The sequence below is a fragment of the Anoplopoma fimbria genome, chromosome 16 (assembly GCF_027596085.1).
Source record: "Anoplopoma fimbria isolate UVic2021 breed Golden Eagle Sablefish chromosome 16, Afim_UVic_2022, whole genome shotgun sequence".
NCBI lineage: Eukaryota > Metazoa > Chordata > Actinopteri > Perciformes > Anoplopomatidae > Anoplopoma > Anoplopoma fimbria.
Genome location: NC_072464.1, coordinates 7,655,123 through 7,679,425, shown reverse-complemented (window position 1 = coordinate 7,679,425; position 24,303 = coordinate 7,655,123). Strand labels below are relative to the sequence as shown.

Genomic DNA, 24,303 nt, shown 5'->3' with positions numbered 1-24,303 from the left:
AGACCCTGTTTAAAACTCTTCTCTTGCTTTTCTTAAGCTAATTCAGCAGCCTGAGGTCTTGAGAATGTCAAACTGCCTGCCAATAAATGTTGGCCAACAGGCTTCAACAAGACATAGACACATCCAGCTATTAAGTTCACGAAAACTTAAAATCTTCTTACCAGATGATACACAAGGTCAATTACATTGGCCTTTCAGCTGGAGTTAACATGAAAGGAATATAAAGAGTCCCAAAAGACAGAGCATGACTTCTAAGATGGAGTGAAGAGGAAGCCTTACTGCAAGCTAACAGGGCTGCAGCTACTATACTCAGAGTTCATGTCCTCTGTATTTTGTTCCAGGAATTCGGAATTGTAGTTCAAGTCCATCATTCAATTAAGAGATCCAAATCTAATACCTTTTATTTTTACTTTTTGTATATACTGCATCTGCCTTCACAAAATATGTACTGTTGCATGCATCGTGTCATTATAGTAAAAGAACCAGAAAACAAAATATATGGTGCTTTGGTAATATACATTGAAATTAAACCATGTGGAGTTTTTCACCACTAGTAGAGCTATGGAGCAATACTTTTAAATGTGTGCCATATTTTGTTTGCCTTTAGTGTGCTTGAAGTGAGACCCGCCGGCTGTTTCAAATCATCACACCTATCAACAGGGTGGTGGTAATGTGCGAAGACATGGGGTAAGAAGATGTTACAAACTACCCTTGCAGTTTCCTTTAATTGAGATATACTACTTAGTCATAACATTCCACCTTGAACTTTGAAACCTTTTTTTTGGCATACTGCACTTGACAAATATGTATTAGGACACACTAAATATTTTTTCTTCTTCTTTCTGGCATACTTAATAGTATGGTAGTATGGGTATTGTAACGCACGATTGGATTAGAGGCAGATACCAATTTTTTTTGAGACATGGTTCTTTTAAATTTGCCTATTTTCAGGCCAAGAAAGAGCATTAAATATTCAAATGGGAAAAGTAATTTTCCAAATTAGAATTTTATTCCTGGCGAAAGATAGAAAGCTATATAAATCAAAGAGCTTTTGGACAAGCATCTAGGAACATCTGTCACATATAAGTGTTTGAAATGAATAAAACTATTACAAAACAAGGTAACAATAAAGCTGTAGATGAATATGGGGGATTTTTACACGTTCTTTAAAATTAAACTCAGTATTTCTGTAAGTATGGCCAGAGCCCTGCTCACTTGTATATAACACAAAATACCTCCTATGTGCTCAACTGTCAATGTCTTGGTGGTCGCACAATAGCTTTGTCGTTAATGGACCCCCATAAATTAGAATCAGCTTTGCTAAATCTGATAAGCAAAAATAATTTGCCTGAAAATACAGGCATGTCATGAACACTGCAGGTCCAAGTATAATGGAGTATAATGGAGATAACATATCAGTTTCTTTGCTCGCAGTTTGCCCTTCTAGTCTTTGTATACCCTCAAACATAAACACGTGGTTGAAAAGGTCCATTAAACCTATGTTAAATGAGACTCCTAGAGTCCTAAACCACATTTTGTCACTCATTAACTTGGGGAGCTGCAGAATTAAATACAGACTACAGCAGGTGTATGCTTCACATCAAAGTTTAGCTTGAAGTGTTGGCCTGAAGACAACAAGGGAGGATTAATTTACACCATAACTCCATGTCAGAACTTCCCTGGTGTAAACACTTTATTTTCTCCACTTGAACTCATTTTATCCATTGTATTAAACCAAAGCCTGGACTGTATGCTCCATATTTTTACATCGCAAGTGTTGGATTGCCTTGACCGCTTTATGTACACACAAGAGACAACAAACTAAAGGCTTGGAAGCAATATTTACAGATCGAAGGTCAGTTTCCCCTGAGACAGAATTCTTGCATGGCTCGTAATGTAGAACATGGTTATGTGAAATGGGATATACTAATGTGGTTAGCATACAAAATCTAAACTACACTGCTGACCCTGAAAAGCTTTTTTTTTTATGTACTCCCAGAATGAAATTGTGCTTCACTTTTAAGCACTTTGGAGGTTTTTTTAATCATCATTATCAGGTGAAAACAAACACCTGATAATGATGTCATACTTAATAATTATTTACAGAAACCTCTTCAGCTGCCACACCATGTCTTGTTCCCGATTCCACCTTAAATTTCTTTGCCCATTGAAGCTGTTACAGTGTAGAGGTGAACTCGCAAAAATGTGAAAGGTGCAAGGATAGAAGCTAGAGGGAAAGTGCATACTTGCAAAAAATGTCATGTTTATAGACAAAATAATAAACTAAGGAACAATGACACTGTTCAATTACCTTCTTCTGCTTCCCATCTAGCACCTACAACATCTAGAGAATGCTCCGAAATGAAGTATTTGGGGTGGAAAGTTTGTGAGAGTCTAACCCACTGGCCTTTCCGCCAAAATCACAACAATTTCTTCCTCTTCTATATAAATAAGAGTGTCACACAAATATGTGCTTGACTTGTTACTTTTTCTATGTAAAGTAGCTCTAACAACTGGTGTTTTTTCTGTGGCAGAAGTAAGGTCTCTGATTACGTGTCATGACTGAATGGTTATTTAAATTCTATAGTGGGCTCGCAATATAGGAGGTGAAAACTAAAACTCTGAACACAGATGGTACATTGTAATTCCAAGTCTTACTGTACAATGCATCATTCATACGTCCTGCCAACACTCAACTGTTCCCCAGCGTTTTCAGTGCTTGTGTGTTTGCTTAGTGCCTATGCCTTTTTTCAGCCAAGTGTGTTGCTTTTTTCATGGATGTCATGAATAATATAGTATCACGACGTGGAACTATTGCGGAGAAGATAAAAGAATAATGGCTGAATGTGTTCATCTACACAATGTTCTTTTTTTAACTTTATAATAACTCTTATAGCAATTTCAGCTATTGGGAGTATAAACATCTATGAAAATCTGGCAAGGCATTAAGTCCAAAGGTCACAAAATAAATAGATACAACAGAGTAGAAAAATAAGGTTGAGACCATGTTAGCTATTTACTTATACATCCAAGGTCACAATAACGGGGTCAGTGGACTGGTATGTTGGGCATTAAACACCTAACAAAGTACAGAAACACCCCTTAAAAGAGGCTTGCACAGTCTCTGTAGAGACTTTGGCTTCAAGGGGAGACTACATTTAGAGAGGAGGCTTTGTGCCAGGGAGCTCAGTTGGCAACGCCAAGAGTGAACTTTTGCCCAGTCAAAGTGCTCATTACTAAAAGTCTGTACAGAAAGGGAAAGGACTACTTAACTCCTTGTTTGCACATCATTGCAACCTATAGGCAATGGCAGTGGTATAAAGGGAAAAGGCAGCTAAACTACACAGGCAGTGGAATTCAGGGCTTTGAAATTAAGTTTCAGTTCATCACTCTGAATTTTTATGAAAATCCACTTCCTGGATGATAATGAAATGAAAGCAAATCGACCCCTTTTCCCGCTTCCAGGACATAAATAAGTCAAAATGATCCAGCCCACTGTAGCCCTAGAGGTTACCATCATCATCATTGCACTTATGCCCAGAACCTGCAGAGTAATTAAAGGGATAGACAGGATAAAAGGGTAGATAAAGTGTTCATGTAAGTTACATTTCTTTGTGAGAGTTGCAATGTCCACTCCAGGTAGGGTGCTCAGGCTTCGGGTTCAAAGTCTAACACAACACCACCACCACCACCACCACCACCACATAGATCTAACATTAGGGGTGCTCTTTTATACAAATGAGAATAAATAATGGTAAGAAGGGAGCATCCAGCTATAGTTTTTGTATATTTTACAAACACCATTAATGTCGCTCCTCACGCTTTGTCACCGCTACGCAGAGACATTGAGGTTTCCGGAGAGGCTTGCTCCGGTTGGTCAGAGCTGGAGGATGGAGAAATTCATACTGGCAGGGTCCGATTTTAAATTTATACAAGCATGTGGATCTCGTTGTACTCGTCTCGTCCATCTTCATCGAAGTTGGGAGAATCCTCGTCGCAATCCAGCTGTGAGAAAGACAAATCATCTTCAATAGTTTTCATTCAAGGCTTGCTCAAAGGTCAAAATCAGGCAACTAGGATGCTTTGAATCCAAACCTTTTTGGTGCTGTTTAAACATACTCCGGTGCGCTTTTGGCTGATTTGAGAGCTGTATATTCAACTATCAAACTGAGACCATGTGAATGTCGGATCTCAGTCTGTTTCCAAATGAAAGAAGTAGTTTTACATTTAGAAAAAAATGGCTTAATTTACTTTTTAGCAGAGCGTTAGATGATATGTCTATACGCTAGATAAGTGTGAAGCTACAGCCAGAAGCTGGCTAACGTAGCTTAGCATAAAAAGAAGGAGAAACAACAAAAGTCACACAATTTGCCTCCTAGCACAACTATCACTTATCCACACATTGCATTGTATTACTTTAATCCATACAGTCCCAAAGTGTGAAAAACAACAATTCCCCGGTATAAGTGGGGCTATGCTATGTGCCGGACTATTTCCAATCTTTGTTTAGCTAAGCTAAGTTAGCTGACTGCTGGCAGTAGCTTCGTATTTAGCAAACAAACTTGTGAGTAGTATCGATATTGTCATCTAGCTCTTGTCAATAAAGTATTACCTAAAATGTCATAATAGTCATTTAATAGAGCAAGCTCCAGCTCTTCATGCTTACAGATCTTTGTTTGAAAAGTCAGTGAGAAAAGATGTGGACCAAAACTAAAAAATAACAATGTTTTTTTTTCTTTTCCCTTAGTCCGGACCAGATGAAAGAAGGTGTAAAAAGATTCAGAAATATTAGGTAACTTAACGTGTTTGTCAGAGAAGAAGAAACCAAAGAATAAAAAGAAGACATTTAATGTGTGTAATCTGGTGCATATAGAGGTGAAGGTAAGGGTTATGAGTGATCTGACATTGTGGAGGTCTAATTTTGGTAATTTTCAAGTTTTAAATTAATTTCAAGGTCCTCGGTAGTGTGTTCCTACAGTGCCTCGGGTTCATGAGACCTTTGGATGAACACAACACGGTTGGTGGTTAAGTTAGGAAAAAGGTGTTTATCCTAGCTCCTGAAAAAGTCGACATTTTGGAAATGGAAGGTTTTAATCTGACAGTGTTGACATGTATGGGTTTAGGGGATCTAACCAAGAAAACATGGAGCTTGGCTTCAGGTTGGCCTGTGAATCTTTTTGTGGTTCGAAAATAAATATTTGCCTATCATCTGAAAAATATTTGCATGAGAAAGCTGTCCAGGATCACAGAGGACAAAATCATTGGTAGTTTCTTTGTTTGATTTCTTTAAGAGATTATTATTATATTGCTGTAAAAGCAAAGCTGTAAAATATGTTTCCTGGGGCTATGTGGGATCAGATTATTGTGGCAAAGATTCAAACATTCCTAGGGCATCTCTGCAAAACAACCTACCGCCTGGAGCTCACGTTCCTCGAAAATCCTGGAGAGTATGAGACGGCGCAGCGGCACCGTCATGATGAGGACGAAGGGGAACGCCAGGGAGGCCTCGGTGGACTTCACTACCCACAGAGCCACGATGCACGCCAGCTGGATGATGGTGAACATGTTCATACGCCATGTCTTCACCTGAAGCAACACACATGTGGTGGTGGTGGTTAAAGGGTAGAAAACCAATAGAGCACAGTAAAGACGTATGCACAGAGTTACTCATAGACTCATAGAGAGGCACATTAAACACACTGAATCCCAAACTGATCCCTCGCATAAAGAAAATCATATATGTTTTTGGCTCCATCTAGTGGAAAATCCTGCATCTAATGACTTGTCTGAAATATGTAAGTACACTTTTCCTGTCTTTTTCCTGTATTTCATGTGTCACAAAATTTGCTTTCAATCTGATAACAAGTCAAAACAAATTTGATACCAATACTGTAAATGGCAAAGTACAATTATATGGAGGAGAGCCATTTGTCATCAGTAGCGGGATCTTTTGAGTACATTTTCATTGCAATTGATAAAACACAGATATTCCCGTTCATGTGGAAGTGATCTAATGTAATGTTTCTTTGGTATTGATTCTAGTTATTCATTCAGTATCAATACTAAAAACAAGATCTGGTGATATCAAAACTTATAGAACCTTAACACGTGTCATACTTCTGTGGGATTGCCATTGTAATGTATTAAAATGCTTGAAGAGGTAAAACAGCAGCACTTGACACAGAACTACTATATAAATCTTTGGGGTTCACCAGAGTAATCACAGCCACAAGCTGAAATGGTTTGTTCTAACAATAAAGTTGTTCTACACTAAAAGTGTTGCTGGAGTTGCCTTATCTAAGCACCTTGGAAGTAGGTGAAGCTGTGCCAGAAATCCCAGCATGGCTTCGACAATGTATAAGCCAACGTGTTAGTGTAATTGTGGCTACTAAACTCATCGGCTGCCATTTTTCTTTAAATATAATGAGTAAGCTAGTTAAGTATTGCAGTGGTTTGTTCTCGTTTAATTTGCTATTATTTGTGTTGGTTTCGCATTATATTTCCATTTATTATGTAAGCCTTAGTGTCTATTTGTTGTCATTTTGAGTCTCTTTGTGGTGTTTTTTTTGTCTCTTTGAGGTTATTGTATATTTTGTTATCATGTTGAGTCTCTTTGTAGTTGCTTTGTGTCTATTTGAAGTCATTGTGTCTTGTAGTCTTTTTGTGTCTCTTAGTAGTCGCTTTACGCCATGTGGTCATTTTGAGTCTGTTCCTGGTTTGATACGAGTCTATTTGACATTTTGTAGGTGAAAGACCCTGATACTTTTGTCCCTGGGCCTTATGTAAAGACCTTATCAAGGTTTCTGATCCTTCTCTGCTATGTGTGCAGGTGCGTCCTGAGATAAAGTTACATAGCAGTTAGTCAGTAAAACACATAATACGGTGATAAACAATACAATGAGGATCAACACACTGAAATGAATGTTACCATCTGACACCAGTAATGCAGAGGACAAAATATTGTATTATTCCATTACTGATGATCAGATAAGCTTAAATCAAGCAGTTTGATGCATGCAGCCAGAAACCCAACTATGTTTATCCTCAATTGTTGAGGTAACTCTGTTATAATTTTCCTTTCTACATGCATATTGGAAGTAGCTGAAATACCTCCTCTGCCTGTAAATCTCTTTTGCTGGATGTCGTGGAGTCCAAGTGTGGCCTAGCTGTAAAAAACCTGGTTGTTTTTCATGTATAATGTATAAAGAGTTCTGAATGATCAGGTCTCTCAATCAAAACAAGCTCAAAACGTAGACTGCAGAAAAATGTCTGCCTCTACGCTGCTGCAGTTACCACTCTGCTGAGTTTGGCTTCTCCATCTTACCACTAATAACAGAAGAAGAGCGCTTGACAACATTGGTATTGCGTGTGTTACCTTGGTGACGTAGATGTGGTCAGGGTGATGCTTGGCGGGCGTGCACATAAGTGTGATGCGTTCATACAGTTGGATGCCCGTCAGAGAGGTGACCCCCATGTACAGGAAGATGCCAAAGAGCACAGCCAGAGGGATGAGGCGGAGCACGTCTGTCATCACTATGGACATGCCTGATGGGTAGAAATGGGTTAAAGGTGTGTCTTTAAAAGGCAGCCTTACTGTTTTTGAGAAACACATGAAAAATAATTTGCAACTGTGGAGAGAAGTATTCATTCAACAAGGGAACAGGCCTCATGACAAACATGCTGTCAATGCTGTTGATTCGAAACACATTCTCTGTTAAGCTGTGTTGGTTGAAACGCTCTTTGGGCTAATCCAAAAGGTCTTATTCCAAATCCCAAGCAGCATTTAAATCAAACAAAGGCTCAACAATCATGATGAGTCATTTTGGTTGTATACCCAAACTGGATCAAACTAATGCTTAGGACTACTTTGGGAACCCTAACTTAACTGATTCAAGATATCCTGCTGGCAAAATAGTATTAGTCAGAGGTTGAAACAACGTTGCAATGTCAGACAGTGCATTTTGAGTTTAACAATTTTTGATTGGAAAAAAGACTGTTTCGGTTCATTTTGAGGACAGTTTGTAAACAGATTGGAAAATCATTGTAAGCCCTTGTAACGGCTGATTCATACTTCGTGAATGTCTAGGCATGCAGGAGCTGCAGAAGTGGCACTCTGTACCTTTTGAGCTTATGTTTTCTTTCAAGACAAATCATTACCTGGAAATTGCAGCACTGTAAGAATGCGAGAAAAAAACATACAACCACAGCCAGATAATAAAACTAAATAATTTCTCTGGAATGGGTCAGTAGTTCAGATTCCTCTTTTCCTCAAGCTCCATCCAGATGCAGTTGGTTGTGTGTTGATGTGATTTGTTTATTGTCACTTTTAATGAGATAACTATTTTATGGAATAAAAGGCTTTTTATGATTAAGTTTACAAGTTACTAAAATAAAATTATAATAATATGGATATGGGCTCAACATTGGCATTCAACCAGCCACTTGACATTTGCTAAACCCCATCCCCATTGGTTACCATTCCGTATTGCATATTGACTTCACTAATTCTCAGTAATTGTTGGAACAATAGGTCTCCCGTTAAAAACTAAGGCAAACAAAAGCAGGCTTCTCGTGTCTAGCCAACAACTGAGGAGTTTGGCTTAAATCACAACTATTGCTGGCAGAGTTCTCCAACTGTAGCGAGTGTAAGCTAATGCTAACATTGTTAGTTGAAACTTGTTGGTTGAGAACTGTCTCTGGACTGTCTCATACTTTTCCATGTTTAAAGGTAATTCCTTTTGAAACAAGAACCCTGTTAGAGTCATAAATGTGTATGTGGATGGCTGCATACATTGTGCCAGGCAAACGGCCTTCCTGTCAGTTTATGATCCATGTGAAAGACATGGAAGGAGAAATGTAAAAGACAAAAGCAGAACTGTTTATGTACTGTAGTGTAGAGCTAGTCACCTCTGAAATTTACTTAAATGTTAGTCACTTCCAACAGGAGAAAATGCATTGAGGAGGATGACCACTATGGAAGCGCTAAGAAAAAGAAAGTCAGTAAACAAATCTGATCTGAATAGTTCCCCTCCTATATTTTTGACTTTAAAACAGGTCGTTTTTGAAAGCAACCTTTTTAATTGGTGGAAGCGGGGGAAACATTTTGGCATATTTATTTGTTAGGATACATTTTCTGTGTTTGTTGTTGTAATACTAATGTCGGCCACAAGAGTCTAAAGTGCACTACAATTTATCCATGCACTCTCAGCATGTGTTATGTGAATTCAAACTCACCTATAAGAACACATGAATTCTTTAGACCTATTTAGAACATGGGGAACATACACTTCAGCCTCTTGTGGCCAAAATTAGTATTAGGACAACAACAACAACAATCCTGACAAACAGAAATAAATCACCTGCAGAAACTTTTATTTTCAGCTGTTTGCAGGGATGAAAGAAAGTATTTTAGAAAAATATTCCTGGCAAAAACTTTTTCTTTAACTTGCAAATCTTTATACATTGAATAAATGTTAAATACTGACACCACCCTATTAACTTTTGAAATAGTGAGTACAACTCATACGTCAGCCCCAAGCACACTTTTTCCTTGGCGTCACTATTGGATTTTAACAAACGATTAATGAGCCCCTCACGTTCCCATCGTTCCCTTTCAGCTTACCAACAAGAACAGCCACAAGAAGCCCGGTCAGCCTCTGTTCTTTCACCTCCTGGATCATGGGCTTTTCGCCGGGCGCTGTAGCTTTGCTCATGACCGTGAGGGCATTGACATGAGTTACAGAGCGCACAGTGGCTGCTGTGAGCCACGGCAGGCCAAAAAGAGGACAGATGGCACCCATTGTGACGATGAGCAGAAGATCCAGGTGGAAGCCAGAGCCTTTAACCAGGCGACGCTCTTTCTTACTGACTATCAACCTGATAGATTGGAGAAAGAAATTAGAGCACATTTAAAAAGTTGAAGTAAAATACAAAAATTAAAACAGATTTTACACCCAAAACATTACCAGTGTAGATAATCATGCTGTACGTACGAAGTTATCTGAGATTCCATAAAAATGAGGATGAATACAAGAATGGCAGGTCCAATAGATGCCCCCATCATCCATGTAGGAAAGGGTTGCTTGTCACCAAAGGGACTGATGAGCCAGCCTCTCTTGTCAGGCGAGGTGACTGAGAAGCCTGACGGCACATTGAGTTTCTAGAGGCAAATAAAAAAGAAAAAGCCCTGATTTGTACTGTAATAAAAATGCACTTTAACTGACTGAAGTAATTAACATTACAGTTACCTGTGTGTAAGTGTCAGTAATGGAGTAATCCACCAACACTGAAACTAAAATTGAGATGGGGATGCCAAAGTCACCAATGATTCTCCTGGCCTAAGGATGTTGAGAAACCCGACATCAATCAAATTCAGTCAACATCCAGCACACTTATCACATACACATAAACATTGGAAGTTCTATTATGGAAAAGTTTTAATTAAATTATCGATATGCCCACTTTCCCTTAAACTGCCTTGGCGCATTACCAAAACATATTATGTCAAATGCAGTATGCCCAAAATACCAGGATGTCCTACAGCATCTGGTTGCATTTTGCAGTATGCAAGCCAGCATGATTTTCTGGCTATTCTGACCCACAATCGTCTGCAGAGCGGATATATGAGCAAGAGGGTAAGATTTCCAGGTGCAATGTTATGACAAAGTAGTATGCCTCAATTCAATGCATGCTGCATGCAACAATTTGTACCGTGTAAGTGCAGCTGCAGTATGTACTAAATAGAAAATAAAAAAATATGCATATTGGAATGCAGTCATAATCTTTTTCTGGCATACTAAATGGCATGGTAGCATTGGTATTGGAACCCAGTCGACATGATTTTGTGTAATTACACATCAGGGTGTCTTTAAAAGCTCATGAGAAGTCCTTTGTTACAATTAGGTTAGGTTACCTTGCCACCTAAGAAACGACTGTTTCGGAATTTCCTGAGGAAGAAAGCAACAAAGAAAGTGCCCATCATGAGGACCAGAGACAGAAGTGCAGTGTTGGGCTGGTTGTAGACATGTTCATCATCTTTTTGATGGCCAGTAGCTGTGGTTAAATCACTGTGGTAAATTTCCATCAGTGGATGTTCCTTAAACACCTAGAAAACAAGAAGATAGTCTAAGTTTATCCTCTGCTGATTAGATAAAGATAAAGATAAAGAGGTTTTTATTGTCATTGTAGTGATACAACGAAATTCCGTTTGGTAGCCCTTAGCCAGCCAGCAGCAGCGAACAACAAAAAAAACGCTGCTGTTTGACCGAGAGCACCGAGCCGCTGCGTCTGCACGCGCCGCCACCTAGGAAGACTAAACTAAACTGATTGTTTGCAGTGGCCTTTTTGCAGATAAGACAAGCAAAGGATTCAACCTAATTCTTAGATGCTATCAACTAAAATGTATTATACCATAAAGCATAATAAATTACTCTTGGAGAAATTATTCTGATTTCTTGTTATTGGGAAATATGCAAATAAAAGTGTATTTTATTGTCCAAATTCTTATCAAGCTTATTGTGCAGTACGATTTCTGGGGTTGTTACCTTGAAGAGCTTGGAGAAAGTCTCATAGATGAAGATAAGGGAGATGAGGAAAGCAAAAATCTCCTGGGTGAAAGGTGAGATGTAGCGAACAAGGAAGCTGCCCTCTGCAGCCACAACCACCAGGACAATGAAGATGAGCCAGAAACCAATCCACACACGCCCAGTTAGGTATTCAATGTGATGGGCCTGACAGAACTGAGTGAAAAGACAGACATATTAGGCACATGTTCAAGGAAAACAAATTGGGAATTATGTAACAGAAAAAACATGTTTTCAGCACCTTGTAGTAGGCTTCTTCAAACACTAGTAAGGGTCCTGAGAAGCCTATGATGAGGAGAGGCTGACCACCAAGCAGCGAGAATATAACTCCAAGAGTTGCAGTTGACACAATGAGCTCAGTCACTCCCATCATGCCCTCTGTTTTTTCTCCTGTATGAGAAAACAGTTTAAAACACACCTTTTAGAGCACAGGTAACAAAGTGATATTGAGCCAAATTCTTTGTTTATTTATTATTTTTGTAGTTTCAGTTTACCCAGCAGGCCTCCAAATGTAATGGTCGGCGACAGTGCAGCAAAATAGATGAAGATGACGGCAGCGACACACTGCATGTCCACGGCATCTTTTAAGTCGCTGACATATTGTGGATAACGGCGGCGGATGTCGTGGATCAGGCCTCCGAAAGGGATCCCCGAGCGCTTTAATGGGTCCACCTCCTGGTCTCCCTCCTCCTCCTCCTCTGGACTCACCTCTAGGGGGGTTTGTTACAGTCTCCATTACATAAAGAAATTGCTACTGATCATTATCACAATAATCACGCATACACTATCCTGCTACATAATAAGCTCAACAAATAGAGCAACAAATGTGTATTATCGGCAGCTGAAAATAAACTATTTACTCCTGTTTGCTTGACATTTCATATAAACTACAATGGCCACCTGTTTTAGGAAATTAAAGAGAATGTTAATAAAATATACTTGTGGCTTACCTCTTTGGTTCGAAGACTGCGTCTTACACAGTTGAGCGATGGATTAATGCATTGTCGGATTCGTTCTTTTCATAAGTTTTGTTGACAATACGAAAAATATGGAATAATGATAGGCTACTAAAGGTGTATAACTTTGGCTGCCCCCAGTGGTTGTAATGGTAAAAACCTCTTGATGAACACAAGTGTGAATTTTGTATTTAAATCTAAAATATATCTCAAAAAATAAAGTAATTTATGTTATAATTTATATTTATGCATGACATGTTTCCAGTAAAAATACTGATCTGACCTCAAAACAGTTGGATGGTTGCTTTAAAACATCAATCATATCACTAAGAGTTTTAAGAATTAAAGTATTAATATACAACAGGTTGTCAAACTGACTTTTGAATGGAGAGGCTAATTACTAATCAATGAATTTCAACATCTTTTAACTGCTACATAATTTGGAAATACTACAAGTCTAACCAATAAAACACTTGAGTTTTGTTTCCTGAGGTGATGGGAAGTATTATCTCATTTGTAAAACTACTAAAAGATACAATACAGTTTTTCTCAGTTTTTTCGTTTAGTTGATTTGTTGGAAATAGTTTGCGCACAATTTAAAATAAGTTTCACTTAAGGGATAGATATTTGTTTGCATTACAGGACAAATAGTAGTTTGTAGACACAGAGGTGCCTCCTGCAAACCAAGTAATTGAGGATTTGGCTTGGAAAAAGGCTCTTGACAGAGTACCTTTGTTGTTAAGCTCTATTCCAGATGAGGATTGATGCCTCTTGAGTTCTCTTTCCTTCCTCTTGCGCAGCATCTGCTTCTGGAAGTCAGCCACTGTCTTCAGGAGGTCTTTGCCCTCCACATCTGAGGGTGGAATGACAATGCTGCAGTCCAAGAATTCATTGATACCATTCAGTAGGTCCTGTCTGTCATCAGCAAAATAGGCCACCTCATGGAAGCTCTGCAACAACATACAATTGAAAGTTACCAGAAAGAATTTTATGTAACACGAAGACATCCAAATGGCTGTTATATAAATAATTTGGAGGGGAATAAATTAGCATCTTTTTTCCATGTTTACCCCATTCTCCTCTCGACTTTCTAATAGTGAGGCCTTTTTCTAGGCTGTCCTCTTTGCAAGATATTTTTGGTTCAGTGAAAACTGTTAAAAAAACTAAAATGCTGAGCCTGAGATATCCCCCACACTACTGAATAACAGCACCAACAAACATTTGCCCTGAAAGACCATTATCACCTTTTATTGTTTATTATTTCAAATGTTGCAATGTTTCTTTGATTCTAATATTACATTTAATTATTTTCAGTTTACTAAATGCTAGAATGTGAGACATGGTGGTGTGGTGGTGCCAAGGTTCAATTCCCAGGCTAGCGGGCCCTCTGTGTGGAGTTTGCACGTTTTTCCCATGTCCGGTTCTCACCGGGTTCTCAGGCTTCCTCCCACAGTCTAAAGACATGCAGATTAGGTTGATTGATGACTCTAAACTGCCCATGTGGATGTGAGCATGAATGGTTGTCTGTCTATATGTTTGTCAGTTTGGGCCACACAGTTTATTACAGACTTACTAAAGGAGCTGAGGTTTAACTTCTAACATTTAAAAAAAAAAAAGAAAATACTATTTGCCAAAATTCATTCAATTGCATTATCACAGCCAAAATGGTTGAACATTTAAAAATATACCTTTTTAATTCTCCTGGAAATGCATAAGAAAGGGTTAATCATTCGATTTCAATTTGACATCTTTTGAGTTTTACATCTACCTTGTCAGACATGAGAGTGGAGAAGGAGCGTCCAATCTCATGATAGTCCACGTTGGACTGACTGGGACCGAGCAGGACAAAAATAAAGCGAACAGGGACGGGGACCTCCAGCACGGACTCCAGAAGGACTGCCTCATTCAACCTGACAAAGGCCATGGCTGGCTGCTCCAGAAAGTCAACAGAGCCTGAATGGAAACGACAAAAGACAACATCTAATTAAGTATTTTAAGATTTTTCACAAAATTTTGATAAAAAATTGGGAATTGGGCAGTGGCTGTTAGTACATAAATCACCTGTTTGTTCTCAAATATATCAACATAAATGTCTCTGAAAAATAAATCTCCTCCTCACTAACATCTTTTTGTAGTGCTAATTCGCTGTTAAAGAAAGTCATACTGCTACTTTACGTAAGAGGTTTTGAGTTCCTAAGGGGCCATAGAAAAGCAGCTGCAGCAGTGTTTTCCATTAACAGCAGTGTAACAAACTACAAACTAAAGACAAAGCTTGAGGATGAAATGATTATGGTGTTTGTAATTTTATTATTTTACATTAGCATTTAAAAACGCAGGCTACTGGAGAATTTACAACATCCAGATTAATCTCTTTAGTAGTTTCTAAAAAAGTAAAAAAAGAGAAGACATAATTCCTTTAACTAATCTACTTAGTCTAAACTCACGGAGCTTACCAACTAAAACAATGACAGCTTCGGCATCTTTGGGAATTTTGGCGAGGAGTTTCATCGATCTGGCTGCAGCTGGATGGCTCTCAGGAGGCAGAGGGTGGAGAGATTTCTTGGAGGGAGAATAGAACAAAGATTATCCACATTGTTGCGCGTGATGTGACACCATAACATAGCATGGGACCAATAATGTGAACTTATTGTGGGAACGGCAATGTATGTGTGCACAATAATATTCTAATGGCCCTTCAGAATTCACTTTAAACCGCCCAATTGGATGACTGCCTCTTTATGTTTGAACAAAATGTCTTTAATAGGCTGCTTTAAATTTGCCAACATTTTAAGCCCCGGGGAACATTAAGTTTTCACAGTTAATGCATCAAGAAGCTTTAACTAGAAGCACCTGTAAGCTGAGTAAGAACATAATTCAACACATGTGGCACAGAGAGGCTTGCTTTCTCCGACTTCAAGCACTACCTATATGACTTCTGACCTTGTGGAGGGGTGTTTCAAAGAACAATGCGTGAGCCACAGGCCTCACATCAGGAATTTTGTGTAATCACGCTTAAATCTGTGCTTACTGCTGATTCTTAGAACTTAATACAAACCATGAACGAGAACAAGACAGCTCAACGTGGCTTTTATCTCTGTCCATTTAGATAGCTGAGTCAATTATCCTGGTTGATTCTTGTCAAAACTAGTTAATCGCTTACTTTGGCTCAGGTAGATTGTATGTGTTATTCTCACTGCCTTCACTTTTGTGCCAGATCTCATATCTCACCGATCTTTCGGCATCTCAAACTAACACAAAGAGTTAAGGTGTGAAGGACAAGGATTGCTGTAGAGTGAATTACATACAAATGTCATACAGAAAACACCAAGAAAACTTACAAACAGGCTGATAAACACATCTTGTTTTGGATCGTATATCGGCCCTTTGTTATCCTGGTGCTCCTCCTGCTCTTCTGCTACCAGTGGCAGAATGCTGTCCTGGACGTTGTTGTGATTGAAACTGCCATGAAGACTGCTGGTTGATTGGTGGCGGTGAAAACGTTGTTTCAGATCACTTGGGTGGCTGTGAAATAAAAAATAAAGAAAGGAACATGATTAAGGGCTAAATGCTAACATCAGAGTGTAATTATGCTAACAGTGACAATGTTAACACCCTAATGTTAAGAAATGTTTCTTAGGGTTATCATCTTAGTTTTAGTGTGTAAGCATGCTAACATTTGCTAATTAGTATTGTACTTAAAGTTCCATTTTAACAGTTTGTTCATTACAGTAACTTTGAGAAAGTAAATTAAATTTAGGAGGATTGACTATAAATGACATATACTATTTATAACTATATTTCCCTCAGAGTATAATCACCTGAAACTAATTATCCTTGTTTTTCGTAAGCTTAGAATGAGCCCTTCATATCTACATAGGGAACGGCTACTTTTTACAGAGTCCACCGTGTTGCATCGCCTTGTTTCAACAGTAGTCTAGAACGGCAGGAGCAAACACTAGCTCTAAAGAGGACCTTCGATCTTTTAAGTTACCTGAAGGCAACTGTACTTCTCCAATATGCTTGAACTAGAAGGGTGAACAGAGGGTATACATTTGGTTTCACTCTGCAACCTCACCACTAGGTAGTAACTCAATTATCTACACTGGTCCTTTAACACAAGGTCCACTCGAGCTTTAAAAATAATTTCATGGCCTTAATCAACAAATGGAGTTTGCTGCCTTGCCATGTATTTTTTATCAGTTGCTAGTAATTAAGATTATTTTGTCAAGCTACTGCTCCCAAGCTCAAATGCTCTGTACATTTCTCAGAAGAATCAGCAACCTCAACAGGAATGTGTATCTACATGTTATCTCTCCAGTCTAAGGATAGTTAAACTATGGTTAAAATATAATAGTGCAGTTTTTTTATGAAAACAAATTAAAATCATTATCATGAAGTACTTTAAATAAGAGGCCTGCAGGATCATCTCTAGCAATGACAAGCACAGCTGTGATTCTTGTTAACCTAATCTACATCCAGTTCATTGGACATGCTGAAGAGTTTTACCTCATGCAGTTACTATGCAGCTCATAAATATACAAGAGACATCCGCAAAATCCCAAAATCAAAATCCAAACCACCTTTTAAGTCAAAATAATTAGAATGCTCTCACGACAAAAATCTGAGTTGACACAGAAATTTTTCAAAAAGGGAAATTTGCATTAGAATGTCATTAAAGTAGCCAGCGACTAATTTGTTTAGCACGTTTCTCTGCCTCTTACATAGAAATATTTAGTGTGTCAAACCAGCCGGGATTTTAAAAACTGCTTCATGCTCAGGCCATTGGTGACATCACCTCATTAGGTCCACACGGTCCAATAAGAAGGCGCCCAGATTGGACGCGACAGCACCCGAAGACAAAGGAACGAGGTGTGACACTGAAGTGAATTGTAGTCAAGTAGTTTCCAGAGGATCTTTAAAGAGGTCTGAGTAAGCGATGAGCTAAATTTCAGCAGCATTTCAATATGTTACTTTCCACGTCATAAATCTGGTATCTCGGACTGCCGATGACTCTAATGAGAGTGTTTTGTCTCCCCTGTGGAAGCAGCCAGTGACATGCCGTGACTTTTATGTGAAATGGCTGTGAAAGATGGAATAAACACACAATGTCCTACTGCTAAGAATGTCTGCTGGCCATCTTACTTTTTATGCATCTGTTGTGTCGCTTTGTGTGTGCAAAATCCATCCCGTGCAGGTTAGGTTCTGTCAACACAATGTTAGTAATGTTGAATTATTTGCATGAATCTACTGGCCTAATCCAAACTTTTGAAGTGTCATCACACCAATGCATTTTCCATGCAAGAAAGCTGTTACTGATCAAACCCCGGCTGTACCATTCTGGCTTAACAGAGGGGCCGCCAGACAGAGAACACTGGGCCAGTGGCTCATGAGTGCTGTGTACAGAAACATAAGAATAAGATGAGATCCATGGAAAACTTAAACAGGTATGAGTAAAAGTTTATACATCCCATTATGAATCTTCTCATTTATGGTTTTAAATTGACCAATATTAGAAACAGAGTTCTGGTTGGTATTACTTTTAAAATTAAAAGCATGATACTCAAAGACCTATAATAATGCACACATATTATTTGTTTGTATATGAATTCAACTATGAACTTTGCATTTGTTATATTTATTTTTGCAAATGTATATTATCTGCCTTTATCTAATGGTCTATGTAATTTACAGTTTTTATTAATTAGTAATAATAAAAAAATATAATGCATTTTATTTGTATAGTGCTTTAAAAGTTACGCAAAGGCAATTTACATGGTAAAGACAGACACAATAAATGAGATAACAATGTAAACAAGGCAGAGAGATGAGCTTTAGGTGCAGGTTTGAAAGTGGCGAATGACGGGGAATGTCTGAGGTGCTGGGGGAGAGAGTTCCACAGGGAGGGGGCGGCAATGGAGAGGGCCCTGTCCCCCCTCCTTGTAAACTTAATTGTTTGCACTAAATATTGTACTTTGCATTGAATGGATTTTGGATGTTCACTTTCCCGTCTGACTCATTCAATTAGGAGTTGATGTAAATATAAAGCCTGAAACCAAATTACATAGGAGTTAGCACACTTGTCTGTGGCTTTACTTTTGAGAATATACATGCACAAAGGACAAAAGACAGATATGCCAAAGTAAAAAGAATGACTAAAAAGCATTCACCCAATATCAATCTGCTTGTACTTTTTCGACAATTATCATTAGGATTTATCTTCTGGGCACCATGAATATATATACCACTTTTCATGGCAACGCATCCAAGTGATGGCGACATTTCACGTAAAATAAGAAAAAATGAATGGTGGAGCAAGAGGAAAAGTCAGGGGATACCGTAAGTCATTAGGCTTCATCTGGGGACCTTGAATGTCATTATAAAATGCCATGCCAATCCATCCAATAGTAACAGTAATGGTTGACCGGCCGACTGAAACACACACTTATAAATTGTATTTTTCTAATGACCATTGGATGCAGTGTAGCATTTAAGTGATCCCTGAAATAACAGAAAATATGATCTTAGGAAGGAGCGAGCATGATAAGAACATCCGTACTTTTGACAGGCATGGCTAACCTTTCCTCTACTAATTTATTTTGACAGCCGACATTTAGTTCAGTTGTTTATTTATTTGTTTTGGTTATGTAACTGTGAAGAATCTATAACGCACTGTGTAGTGCACTATTCCATTGGCCAAATGTGTAAGGTCAGTTTAGCTGGCATGTCAATGCAAGTGACAATCAATGAGTGGGTACCATTAGAGAGAGGAAGAGATAGTGAGGAGATGACATGTCACATGAACTACAGCCAAATGCTTGTGTTTATTTGACTTTATATTTAGCAGTGTGCAGGATGTGATGTAACTACCCCCTCCGGTGATTCTAAGCACTTTATAGAAAAATGGTAAGCTAAGAGAATTTGCGGTCCTGGTCACTGTCACCCAATCATTTACAACGACACAGTTAAACTTATTACCAACACTGGCTATAAAAAAAACTAAACCCTGATTACGCATAAACCACAAAGCCCCAAAAACCTCAAAGGCTAAACGACTGACCCTGTTGACGAGAAACAGAAAACCTCGGAATGAAGACACCCAAAAAGCTTGATGTTTAGTCGGCCTCGTTTTATCTGAAATCCTGGGTTTTAAGTTTTTCTTATTTCAAACCAAAAATTTTGGACACATACAATCAAGTTTGACTGAAAAATCAAAATCTTAACAAAACAGATATCAAAGAGCCAGAGTAGCTCACACAATGAAGAATCAAACTTTTAATCTGAAGGTCTAGGCTTGAAGACGCAGTGCAGCTACAGTACAGTCTTAACATTTGCAAGCTAGTCAACCCCGGGGAAGTACACCAGATGATGAGCCAAGTGTTAAATGTCACAATTTGGAAATTCCCTGTTCAGTTGCCCTGAGTTTGCCTTTTTGTAACAACCTCCACTGCAGGATCATGATTAATGAGCCGGGGATAGGATTTTATTCTTCATGCTGCCATACCTTCAATCCCTGCTCAAATAGTAAACAAAGCTGAGTCCACACTGCCATACACTGGCAGGTTTGTTAAGACACGGATAAAGAAACAACTAGTTATTAAATGGAATGAAATCAAGACCTGATGTCAACGCAACATAACCAGAAAATAGTTTTCTAGTTCAGATCTTCATATCAAACGTATAAAAACATATAAAAGAGGAAAGTCCTCATCAATCAACAATGAGTTAAAAATAATCGGTCCACATTAAAACAAGTGCTCACAGGAAAAGGCAGGCATTATTAAAATACTAACTTCATAACAGATTCTTAAGTAATTCTTTTAAAAAGTCATTGTGTAGGCATGTTTTAGTCTAGTTAAAGTTAAAGGAAGAATTACATATATCAGGCAATGGATGCCCAAACATCCATTGTTATTAGGATATAGTCATTTTTCAGTTTTGGCCTTTAATGGGATTTGTTGGCAATGGGAAACATTTCTAAGAGCACAGGGTAACAAGTTTCCAAACCAGTAGCAATACTTTCCATGACAATGTATTGATAGTGTATAGTAATGTGTATAAAACCGGGTTTTTGGAAATAGCAAAGACTTATTAGTAATGCAGGAAAAGTTCTGTCAAATATTACGGCCGTGACATTCTTTTAATGCATTTCTGACAGTGATTGGATCAGTGAAGCCCCTATAACATACGCTTGTTCCATTTGGGGAGGACTGAAGAACCTGATCCCTGCACATACACCTTCATCATTTTTTCTGTGTCTTTGTACTTATAGGCATGAGAATTGTTATTATTTGCTTAAATGAAGCCGAGTTTGTGTCAAAGAGAGCCTGAGGTACTGTAGAAGGTTTGTTTAACCGACTGTGTACTAAAACCAATGATCACTTTGATAAAGGTACATTCAATTAGATGTCTTTTAACTATTAAAGCGAGTGTTAGCCTGGTTGCTGACCTGTGTTTGAGGAGCAGAGCCCGGAGAACACTGGGTCTGTCCTCAGCTCTGATCTGGTCAGAGATGATCATCGTCTCCACCACCAGATGGGCGATGCCGGGCAGAGAGTTCTGCTCTAGGTCCAGAAGGATGGCGCCTATAGGGAAGGAAGGTACAGCAAGATAAGGAGCCAAACTTGATTGTTTAAAAAGTATCCACAACCAGACTTGGCTTAATATTAAGGGAGAACATGTTGCAAGTTTACTTTGCTTCTTTTTTTTGTGTCATCTTTGTCGATTTCATTTCAGCTGCACATAGAAATAGGTAAACCATAAGACTGGTGCTGTGAACATCAGCCTTTCTATGTAGGAACCCTTTACCGTGTGTGATGGTGCGGCGAAGCTCCAGCAAGCTGCGGAAGGAGAGTGAAGCCACATGGGGTTTGCCCCAGCGGTCCGTCTCCTCCTCCACATCCTCCTCAAACTTGATCCAGCGGGCCCGCTCTTTCCAACGCATTTCATGGTCCTTATCGACAATCAGCTCGTTCAGCTCCACAAACAGCTGAAGATGAAGTAGATCAGACATACAAGCATTAAAAGCTGCGAACTTCCCCCTCATACTTTGATCTACTACGGTGTTACTACGATAAGGCTAGCACATACAGCCTAGAAATTATTCTGCTTCAGAAAAACACCAGCCAAAGTCTGCTTGTTTCTATCTTGGATAGTTTTTCAACAAAAACACAACAATATACTGATAGAAAAATGAATTTAAAGACAGATAATCCAATGACACATTCAACACACGTTTGTGGGGAGCAACTACGTGGTTTGGACCGAGCTAATAAAAGTGGTTTGGACTGAGAGGATAACCAAATGCTTTGGAAAGACATTCAGTCACATTTCAACATCATATTCTTTTTAAGCAGTGTTTTTAAGTCTCGTCAGCCAAATGAACAGGGATTGTGCTGAAACTAAGACTCCTCTCCGATTCCAAATTTATGGAGGAAATACTCATCAAAAAGTAATAACCATTCTGTTTGTATCAACAATGGATCAAGGGACTGACTCATGAGAGGTGTCCCTGGTACTGTTGAATGCATTTAGTGTTTCGAACTGTTCAGCTTATTGTTTTGCTTTTATGGCACACAACAACTTTTTTTTTTTCATTTACAGAGCTCTGATTAATCTTGTTTCTAGCAGCAGTAGGCAGCTGTTTTAAACAACCCCTAACGCAACCAAAGTTAAGCATAGTTCATATTAAAAAGATTAAATAAAAAATAAGTTAGCAGCTAAAGAGCCAGATATTCCCCCTCAGGAGCTGGATGAGACCAAACCAGAGCTACAAGGAGAGTGAATATTGGGCTTGTTGGGGGGGAACAAAAACATAACTCCAAAGGAATGCTGTGCATATACATGCTGACATCTTCACCATGATGACTTAATAAGGTGATAAGAGTCTTGTGCTTTTGTAGGTAGTTCAAGTTGAAGCTTTTTGGTTATACGTGGCCTGCATAGTATGAAGTATTCACCCGGAGGTCAATATGCAGATAAATGTGGTTGGGAGTAAAAAGTGTGCTGCAAACCTCATGGGTTTTCTTATCTCCTGCTCTCCTCTTCTTCTTCAGGCTGCTTAGTGGTGTGGAACTGTTGCTGGCTCGGTTCACCAGACATCGTGATGACTTCTTCACCAGGTGGCGTCTCACCCCAGGGTTGTCCTCAAATCTGTGACCTAAACAGCCACAAGCAATTTAAGTTCAAATTCACAAGGTCAACATTGCTAGGTCATGATGATTATCTAGGCTATCAGGACAAATTTATAAACCGACCTCACAAGGTGCATCTGTGAGCAGCTCTTTTTCGAGGACTTTGAACAACTACAACATCCTTTCTAACTCAGAAAATATGCTCCAGTTTGGAAAAACAGAAATCTAATTTATATGTCTGTTTATGTTTCCAGTTGACGGAAGAACATCCAGTAACAGAAGGCAACAGCTCCATGGGTGAGCGAGAATCTACAGAATGTATGCCATGGGAAACTGTTACAGAGGAGCTGGTTTTGCTTCCAGACATTTGTCAGTTCAAAAAGAGTAATTTCATTTTCAATTTCCTTAGGCCACAAATCGAATTTCAGCTGCAGGCGGGAGAGGTGTGGGAGTGGTTCATGGGAACAGTGCCGGGGTGAGTTCAATGAACACGGCTGTAATGTGGTGCTAATTATGCGGAAATGTATTTAAGCAGTAGCAGGAGGGAGTTCGAGAGGGGGACAGTCACACCCAAGGAACGAGGACTGAGACAGAGCAGCGAGCCATCAGAGAGGTGGCGTTACGGGAGCAGAGAGTGAAGCCATCAGAGAGGTGGCGTTACGGGAACGAGAGAGTGAAGCCATCAGAGAGGTGGCTTTACGGGAACGAGAGAGTGAAGCCATCAGAGAGGTGGCGTTACGGGGACGTTGGACCGAGTGCGCCCGAGAAGCCGGGCAGCGAAGCGGAGCGCACAACGGTCCGCAGTGTGTGTTTGTATTTTGGATGAAATAAATATACCTTTGTTGAAACCTACCCACTGAAGCCGTATCTGTGTTGGGGAAAACCTACGGTAGTCGAGAGTCGGCTACACTGGCGCCTAAACGGGGACCTCAACACCGTGATGACGGAGCAGCAGATACAGCCGGTGGCGGCGTTGGCCCAGATGCTGGGGGAGATCGCGGCCATGCACCAACAACAGACGGAGGTGAACCGGCGGCAGATGGAGGCACTCCACAGCCAGGCGGAGATGCAGACCCGGGTCCTGGAGAGCCTGCTGTCCCGGTCGGGGGCGGCGGCTCCACCCCCTCCGTCACCGCTCACGGGCATCGCGCTCCACAAAATGTCCGCGGAAGACGACCCACAGACCTTCCTGGAGATGTTCGAGGGGACGGCGGTGGCGTGCGGGTGGCCGGCGGCGGCGTGGTCCGTGCGCCTGCTCCCCTTGCTGTCAGGGGAGGCCCAAACTGCGGCGCTCGGCCTGCCAGCGTCCTCGCGGGGAAATTTCCAGGACATAAAAAAAGCCGTCCTTGATAGGACGGGTTTCTCCCCCGAGGACCACCGTCGCCGGTTCCGGGGCACGAAATGGACACCCACCGACCATCCTTTCGTGTATGCCCAGAAGCTGAGGGACGCAGCTAACAGGTGGCTACAGCCAGGGGAGTCTGATGGTGAGCAGAAGATGCTGGAGAGATCACAATCGAACAGTTTGTGGAGGGCCTCCCGACTGGGACGTCGGAATGGGTGCGGTGCCACCGACCTGGGGACTTGGGGGCGGCCATTATCCTCGCAGAGGATCACCTCGCCGTCCACCCCCGG

General features: G+C 39.9%; 1 protein-coding gene across 1 annotated transcript in view; it reads right to left on the bottom strand.

Moving 5' to 3' along the window:
• Positions 1–460: 460 nt before the first annotated feature.
• slc4a3 (solute carrier family 4 member 3) overlaps positions 461–24,303 on the bottom strand; it is a 53,146-nt gene continuing 29,303 nt past the window's right edge. The window contains exons 6-22 of the mRNA XM_054615872.1: positions 22,549–22,694; positions 21,344–21,524; positions 20,985–21,120; positions 15,877–16,060; positions 14,992–15,097; positions 14,307–14,491; positions 13,269–13,488; positions 12,077–12,292; positions 11,824–11,972; positions 11,544–11,738; positions 10,913–11,104; positions 10,248–10,337; positions 9,993–10,159; positions 9,623–9,876; positions 7,376–7,545; positions 5,413–5,586; positions 461–4,005 (exon numbers count right to left, since the gene is read on the bottom strand). Coding sequence (XP_054471847.1) covers positions 3,928–4,005; positions 5,413–5,586; positions 7,376–7,545; positions 9,623–9,876; positions 9,993–10,159; positions 10,248–10,337; positions 10,913–11,104; positions 11,544–11,738; positions 11,824–11,972; positions 12,077–12,292; positions 13,269–13,488; positions 14,307–14,491; positions 14,992–15,097; positions 15,877–16,060; positions 20,985–21,120; positions 21,344–21,524; positions 22,549–22,694 — 2,843 coding nt within the window. The 3' untranslated portion in view covers positions 461–3,927. The remainder of the gene's footprint in view (positions 4,006–5,412; positions 5,587–7,375; positions 7,546–9,622; positions 9,877–9,992; positions 10,160–10,247; positions 10,338–10,912; positions 11,105–11,543; positions 11,739–11,823; positions 11,973–12,076; positions 12,293–13,268; positions 13,489–14,306; positions 14,492–14,991; positions 15,098–15,876; positions 16,061–20,984; positions 21,121–21,343; positions 21,525–22,548; positions 22,695–24,303) is intronic.